Below are 8,451 nucleotides of genomic sequence, written 5' to 3' on the forward strand. Positions count from 1 at the left end.
GGGAGAGGACTCAGAGAATTCTGAGTTTCTCTGCTGTGGACTTCAAGCCCAACAATTTCTTATTCCAAGACCATGTGGTGGTGGTGGGTTCTCCATGGACATCTTGGGCCACCAGAGACTTCTGAGTCTCTCTGCTGTGGACTTCAAGCCCAACAACTTCTCCTTGTTCCAAGACCATGGGGTGGGGGGTTTCTTGGGCCACCCCAAGACCTTGGACGTCTTGGGCCACCAGAGACTTCTGAGTTTCTTTGCTGTGGACTTCAAGCCCAACAACTTCTCCTTGTTCCAAGACCATGGGGTGGGGGGTTTCTTGGGCCACCCCAAGACCTTGGACGTCTTGGGCCACCAGAGACTTCTGAGTTTCTTTGCTGTGGACTTCAAGCCCAACAACTTCTCCTTGTTCCAAGACCATGGGGTGGTGGTGGGGGAGGTTCTTCATGAATATCTTGGGCCACCAGAGACTTCTGAGTCTCTGCTGTGGACTTCAAACTCAGTAACTTCTCCTTGTTCCAAGACCACAGGGGGGTTCTCCATGGACATCTTGGGCCACTGGAGACTTCTGAGTCTCTACTGTGGACTTCAACCCCAACAACTTCTCCTCATTCCAACACCATGGGTTGGGTCGTCCTGGGCCACCAGAGAATTCTGAGTTTCTCTGCTGTGGACTTCAAGCCCAACAACTTCTTATTCCAAGACCATGTGTGGTGGTGGGTTCTCCATAGACATCTTGGGCCACCGGAGACTTCTCAGTCTCTGCTGTGGACTTCAAGCCCAACAACTTCTCCTCATTCCAAGACCACAGGGTGGGGGAGGGGAGGGTCGTTCCCCCCAGAATCACCTGAAGGCCTCACAAGATGTCACCTCCCTGTGGGACAGCAACCAGGTGCCCCTCCAAATGGCTCCATCTCCAGCTGCTGCCCACCCATGGCTCTCCTTGACCTCCACACCCACTCAGGAGGACCCCACCAGCTGAGGGTGGAGGGGTTAGGTAGGTGGGTCCCCATCTTTTGCTTGAGGACCAACACCTCTTCCCCCCCCCACCCTCACCCCTTCCTTTCCAGAGTCCCCGGTGACATCGACGAGGTCAACGCGCTCAAGCTGCAGGTGGACCAATGGAAGATCCCCACGGGTTTGGAGGATCCCCACGTTCCTGGTAGGACCTCAGGGTGGTTCGTGAGACGTAGAGCGAGGCCCAGGCACCTCAGAAAGTCTTTAACATCTCCTCATCTTCTCCTTCCACCTCAGCCTCTTTGCTGAAGCTCTGGTACCGGGAGCTGGAGGAACCTCTGATCCCTCACGAGTTTTACGAGCAGTGCATCACCCACTACGAGAACCCCGAGGCGGCCATCGCCGTCGTCCACTCCCTGCCCAGGATCAACAAAATGGTGCTGTGCTACCTCATCCGCTTCCTACAGGTAGGGAGGGCCCAGGACCTCCCCCCCAGGTCGCCTTCCCACCCGCTTGCTCCTCCCCAGCTGGTTTCGGGTTCCTCACGAGTTTGGGTTCTCCAGCCTGGTGGCTCCCAGCTCAGGGAAGAACCAGGAGGTTCCTCCGTGGGGTTCTTCCATGGGGTCCTTCCATGGGGTTCCTCCGTGGGGTTCTTCCATGGGGTTCTTCCATGGGGTTCCTCCATGGGGTTCCTCCATGGGGTTCCTCCATGGGGTTCCTCCGTGGGGTTCCTCCGTGGGGTTCCTCCACACAGTCCCTCCATATGGTTTCTCCACATGGTTCTTCCATATTGTTCCTCTACATGGACCCTCCATGTGGTTCCTCCACACCATTTGTCCACCTGGTTCCTCCCCATGGTTCCTCCCCATGGTTCATCCATGTGGTTCCTCCCCACGGTTCCTCCACACAATCCCTCCACGTGGCTCCTCCCCATGGTTGATCCATGTGGTTCCTCCCCACAGTTTCTCCCCATGGTTCCTCCACACGGTTCCTCCCCATGCATCATCCATGTGGTTCCTCCACATGGTTCCTCCCCATGGTTCCTCCACACAATCCCTCCACATGGTTCCTCCCCATGGTTCCTCCACGTGGTTCCTCCATGTGGTTCCTCCCCATGGTTCCTCCACACAGTTCTTCCACACAATCCCTCCACGTGGCTCCTCCCCATGGTTGATCCATGTGGTTCCTCCACGTGGTTCCTCCCCATGGTTCCTCCCCATGGTTCATCCATGTGGTTTATTCATGGGGTTCCTCCCCATGATTCTTCCACATGGTTCCTCCATGTGGTTCTTCCACGTGGTTCCTCCACGTGGATCCTCCCCATGGTTCATCTACATGGTTCCTCTACGTAGTTCCTCCACGTGGTTCCTCCTCGTGGTTCCTCCTCGTGGTTCCTCCATGTGGTTCCTCCATGTGGTTCCTCCATGTGGTTCCTCCCCATGGATCCTCCACATGGATCCTCCACATGGATCCTCCCCGTGGTTCCTCCCCATGGTTCCTCCACGTGGTTCCTCCCCACGGTTTTTCCTCCACGCCCTCCACACCTCTCCTCCTCCTCCTCCACCTCCCAGGTCTTCGTGCAGCCAGCCAACGTGGCGGTCACCAAGATGGACGTCAATAACTTGGCCATGGTGATGGCCCCCAACTGCCTGCGCTGCCAGTCGGACGACCCGCGGATCATCTTCGAGAACACCCGCAAGGAGATGTCCTTCATCCGGGTGCTCATCCAGCACCTTGACACCAGCTTCATGGAGGGCGTCCTATAGCAGCTGCCACCACCTCCCCCTCCCCAAAACCTCCCCTCCCACCCCGCTGGGATGAGGAGAAGAAGAAAGACCCTGGAGAAGAAGTGGCTGGATGGGTGGCCCCTCGCCCGTCTCCATCCCCCTCCTCTGAGGTGGGACACGGCTCCTCACGCCCCGGGGCCACCGCTCTCTGGGGGTTTGGTGGCCACCTCTTCATCTGGAGCAGGGATTGGTCACTGGGGGACAGCAGCACCCGTGGAGGGGGTGAGGAACCAGCTTGGTGCCCCAAGGACACAGGGTGGGGTTTCTAACCCGGGTGTCACGCGTGGATGTGGGTGACCACAGGGACCTTGGGTGGACCACAAGATCCTCAGGTGACCAGAGGGAGCTTGGGTGACAAGAAGGACCTCGGGTGACCCACAGGGACCTCAGGGGACAACAAGGACCTTGGGTGACCCACAGGGACCTTGGGTGACCCACAGGGACCTCAGGGAACAACAAGGACCTTGGGTGACCACAAGAACCTTGGGTGGCCCACAGGGACCTTGGGTGACCCACGGGGACCTTGGGTGACCAGAAGGATCTTGGGTAACCCACAGGGACCTCAGGTGGACCAGGAGATCCTCAGGTGACCACAGGGACCTTGGGTGACCCACTGGGACCTCGGGTGACCACAGAGACCTTGGGTGACAACAAGGACCTTGGGGGACCCAGGGGACACCCACAGGGTGTCCTCAGGGGACAACAAGGACCTTGGGTGACCATAAGGACCTTGGGTGACCACAAGGACTTCAGGTGGCCACAGGGACCTTGGGTGACCCAGAGGGACCTCAGGGGACAACAAGGACCTTGGGTGACCCACAGGGACCTTGGATGACCTTAAGGACCTCAGGTGATCTACAGGGACCTCGGGTGGCCACGGGGACCTTGGGTGACCATAAGGACTGTGGGTGACCCACTGGGACCTCAGGGAACAACAAGGACCTCGGGTGACCACAGGGACCTTGGGTGACCTTAAGGACCTTGGGTGACCAAAGGACCTCGGGTGACCACAGGGACCTTGGGTGACCAAAGGACCTTGGGTGACCACAGGGACCTTGGGTGACCAAAGGACCTTGGGTGACCACAGGGACCTTGGTTGACCATAAGGGACCCTTGGGTGACCCACAGGGACCTCAGGTGACCCACAGGGACCTTGGGTGACCAGAAGGATCTTGGGTGACCCACAGGGACCTCAGGTGACCACGTGAGGGATGGAGAAGTCCAACAGGTCCCTCCACATCTCGTTGGGGTTGAGGTTGGGTCTCTGGCTGGGAGCAGAGCCATGGGGCAGGGAGGGACCTCCAGGAGAAGCCACCCACCACTGGGGACCAAAGTGACAACCAGCCCGGTGCCAGGAGGGTCCCAAACCCCAGGGAAGGAGCCCACGGGTGGTCTCATGGTGGAGATGGGTGCACCAAGGGTGGGGGTGCTGGGGGTCCTGGTAGGAGCTGGTGGTTGCCCACCCTGAGGTGCTGGAGGAGCTTGCCCAGGTCCCCACCCCTGGTAGGGACCCATCTGACCACACGTGGGCACCACCCAACCCCAGAGGACCTGGCACAGCACCCACCACATCTGCTGCACCCAGCACAGGACCCATCATCTGCTCCTGACCTTGGAAGACTCATCCTGACACCCAACAGCTCTTCTTGGTCCTCCTGGTCCCATCTTGGTGTCCATAATTTCCTTCTGTTTCTTTGGATCCATCTCCATGTCCATCATCTCCTGGTCCCCCAAGACCCATCTTGCTGTCCACCATCTCCTGGTCCTTCTGCTCCCATCTTGGTGTCCCATCATCTCCTCCTCCTTCTGCTGGAACCATCTTGGTGCCCTGTTTGACCCATCTGGACCCATCTTGGTGCCCATCATCTCCTCTTCCTCCTGGTCCCCTCTTGGTGCCCAGCATCTCAAGGTCTTCCTTGAGATCCCCAGATGATCCCAAGATGCTCATCCTGGTGTCCATCATCTCCTCCTTCTCCTGCTGGAACCATCTTGATGTCTGGGCCCATCCTGGCCTTCCTGGACCCACCATCTCCTGCTCTCCATCTTGTTCTCCATCATCTCCAGGTCCTCCTGGGGCAATCCTGGTGCCCACCATTTCCTCTGCTTCTACTGAAACCATCTTGGTGCCCAGCCTGGCCCTCCTGGGTCTGGTTGGTGCCCATCATCATCTCCTGGTCCTTCTGGTCCCCCCTTGATGTCCACCATCTCCTGGATCCCACCATCTCCCACTGGGATCATCTTGGTGCCCATCCTGATCTTCCTGGATCCACCTTGATGTCCACCATTTCCAGGTCCTCCTGGTGCCCACCATCTCCTGCTGGGATCATCTTGGTGCCCATCCTGATCCTTCTGAGCCCACCTTGATGTCCACCATGTCCTGATCCATTCACGTGCCCATCATCTCCTCCTGGGATCGTCTTGGTGCCCATCCTGATCCTCTTGGATCCACCTTGATGTCCACCATCTCCAGCTCCTGCTGCATCCATCCTGGTTCCCACCATCTCCTGGGATCATCCTGGTGCCCATCCTGCTCCTCCTGATGTCCACCATCTCCAGGTCTTCCAGGTCCATCCTGGTGTCCACCATCTCCTCCTGGTCCATCCTGGATCCCACCACCTCCTCCTGGGATCATCCTGGATCCCACCAGGTCCTTCTGGGATCCTCCTGGTGCCCATCCTGCTCCTCCTGGATCCACCTTGATGTCCACCATCTCCTGCTGGGATCCTCCTGGTTCCCACCCTGGACCCACCTTGGTTCCCACCATCTCCACCTCCTCCTGGATCCATCCTGGTGTCCACCACCTCCTCCTGGGATCATCCTGGATCCCACCACCTCCTGCTGGGATCCTCCTGGTGCCCATCCTGATCCTCCTGGATCCACCTTGGTTCCCACCATCTCCAGGTCTTCCAGGTCCATCCTGGATCCCACCAGGTCCTTCTGGGATCCTCCTGGTTCCCACCCTGGATCCACCTTGGTTCCACCATCTTCTGCTCCTCCTGGATCCATCCTGGATCCCACCACCTCCTTTTGGGATCCTCCTGGTGCCCATCCTGCTCCTCCTGGGTCCATCCTGGATCCCACCATCTCCTGCTGGGATCCTCCTGGTTCCCACCCTGGATCCACCTTGATGTCCACCATCTCCAGCTCCTGCTGCATCCATCCTGGTTCCCACCACCTCCTTCTGGGATCCTCCTGGTGCCCATCCTGCTCCTCCTGGATCCACCTTGGTTCCCACCATCTCCAGGTCTTCCAGGTCCATCCTGGATCCCACCATCTCCTTCTGGGATCATCTTGGTGCCCATCCTGCTCCTCCTGGATCCACCTTGGTTCCCACCATCTCCAGCTCCTCCTGGATCCATCCTGGTGTCCACCATCTTCTCCTGGGATCATCCTGGATCCCACCAGGTCCTTCTGGGATCATCCTGGTGCCCATCCTGCTCCTCCTGGATCCACCTTGATGTCCACCATCTCCTGCTGGGATCCTCCTGGTTCCCACCCTGGATCCACCTTGGTTCCCACCATCTCCACCTCCTCCTGGTCCATCCTGGATCCCACCACCTCCTCCTGGACCCCCCCTCGGTGCCCACCACCCCTCCCCCCCCTCCTTAGCACCCATCTCCTCCTCCCCCCCCCCCCACCCTCCCCACCCCCCCCAAGTGCCTTCAGCTCCACCCGGGGCGAAGCAGGACCAGGGGGGGGGGGGGCACCCATGGGTGGGTGGGTGAGGGGGGGGGTTGGGTGTGGGTGTGGCACCCATGGGTGGGGGGGGGGGCACCCATCAGAGGTTACAGAGTCATTAATTAATTAATTAATTAACACCCCCCACCCAAAAGATTTCTCCGGGCATGGAGGTCCCATGGGTGGGGGTGGGGTGGGGGGGGCTCAGCTCTGCTCACTGCCAGGAGGGGGGGGATGGGGGGGGTGTGGGGGGGGGGTTGGTTCCTCCCCTCCCCCCCCCCCCCCAAAAAAAAAAAAAAAAAAAATTAATTTTAATTATTTTTTAAATTTCCTTCCAGGTTTTTATATGTTTCTTTTTTTTTTTTTCCCCCTTTTTTCCCCCCCCCCCCAAAAAAAAAAAAATTTTGGGTTGTTTTTTTTCCCCGTTTTTTTTTTTTTTTTTTTGGGTTGTTGGGGTTTTGGGGGGGATTTTTTTTTTTTTTTTATTTAGGGTTTGGGTTTTTGTTTTTTTTTTTTGAGGTTGTTATTTATTGGGGGAAGAAAGCGAAGGAGAATTATGGGAAAAAAAAATAAATTAATAAGAAACGAAAAAAAAAAAAAAAAAATTTAAAAGGGCCAAACCCCCCCCCTCCCCCTTAAAAAAAAATAAAAAAAATAAATAAAAAAAAAAAAAGGACGTTGAAAAAAAAAAAAAAGGGGGGGGGAGGGGTCCGAAAAGCCCCTCCCATGAAGGGGCGGGGCTTGAGGGGGGGGAGGGGAGGTTTCCTGAGCTCTGATTGGTGGAGGGGACCTAGAGAAGCTCCGCCCCCCCCCCCCCCCCGTTGTGTGAATAAAGAACCGTCCGGAACGAAGCTGATTGGCTGAGTCGTGAGTGGGGGGGGTGGGGGCTATAGGGGCACCCAGGAGGTACCTATAGGGGCTATAGGGGCACCCAGGGGTGTCCATGAGCTATAGGGGGCTATAGGGGCACCCAGGATCTATAGGGGGCTATAGGGACCCCCAGGGGTGTCCATGAGCTATAGGGGGCTATAGGTTCCTTAAGGGGTACCCGTGATCTATAGGTGCCCTCAGGGGTGTCCATGATCTATAGGGGGGTATAGGGGCACCCATGATCTATAGGGGCTATAGGTTCCTTAAGGGGTACCCATGATCTATAGGGGGCTATAGGGGCACCCAGGGGTGTCCATGAGCTATAGGGGGCTAAAGGTTCCTTAAGGGGTACCCATGATCTATAGGTGCCCTCAGGGGTGTCCATGATCTATAGGGGCACCCAGGAGCTATAGGGGGCTATAGGTGCCCTGAGAGGGGCCTGTGATCTATAGGGGGCTATAGGTACCCCCATGATCTAGAGGGGGCTATAGGGGCCCCAAGGGGGACCTGTGATCTATAGGTGCCCCCAGGGGTGGCCCATGATCTATAGGTGCCCTCAGGGGTGTCCATGATCTATAGGGGGGTATAGGGGCACCATGATCTATAGGGGGCTATAGGTTCCTTAAGGGGTACCCATGATCTATAGGGGGCTATAGGGGCCCCCAGGGGTGTCCATGAGCTATAGGGGCTAAAGGTTCCTTAAGGGGTACCCGTGATCTATAGGTGCCCTCAGGGGTGTCCATGAGCTATAGGGGCACCAGGAGCTATAGGGGGCTATAGGTGCCCTGAGAGGGGCCAGTGATCTATAGGGGGCTATAGGTACCCCCATGATCTAGAGGGGGCTATAGGGGCCCCAAGGGGGACCTGTGATCTATAGGTGCCCCCAGGGGTGCCCATGATCTATAGGGGGCTATAGGTTCCTTAAGGGATACCCATGATCTATAGGGGGCTATAGGGGCACCCAGGGGTGTCCATAATGTATAGGGGACTATAAGTGCCCCCACGATCTATAGGGGGCTATAGGGGCACCCAGGAACTATAGGGGGCTATAGGTTCCTTAAGGGGTATCCATGATCTATAGGGGGCTATAGGTGCCCTCAGGGGGACCAGTGATCTATAGGTGCCCCAGGAGTGCCCATGATCTATAGGGGGCTATAGGTGCCCCCAA

General features: G+C 57.4%; 1 protein-coding gene across 3 annotated transcripts in view; it reads left to right on the top strand.

The window, feature by feature from the left end:
• The window catches only part of LOC139793618 (rho GTPase-activating protein 39-like), a 38,600-nt gene extending 35,147 nt beyond the window's left edge, over window positions 1-3,453 (top strand). For 2 of the 3 annotated variants that reach the window (XM_071738569.1, XM_071738570.1), the window contains 3 exons: window positions 1,062-1,153; window positions 1,246-1,415; window positions 2,520-3,404. In XM_071738569.1, coding sequence (XP_071594670.1) covers window positions 1,062-1,153; window positions 1,246-1,415; window positions 2,520-2,714 — 457 coding nt within the window. In that variant the 3' untranslated portion in view covers window positions 2,715-3,404. Of the gene's footprint in view, window positions 1-1,061; window positions 1,154-1,245; window positions 1,416-2,519; window positions 3,405-3,431 lie in introns of those variants that run through there. The other variant, XR_011724671.1, reaches the window with a different exon arrangement.
• Window positions 3,454-8,451: the final 4,998 nt, after the last annotated feature.

This window comes from Heliangelus exortis, chromosome 2, assembly GCF_036169615.1.
Source record: "Heliangelus exortis chromosome 2, bHelExo1.hap1, whole genome shotgun sequence".
Classification (NCBI taxonomy): Eukaryota; Metazoa; Chordata; class Aves; order Apodiformes; family Trochilidae; genus Heliangelus; species Heliangelus exortis.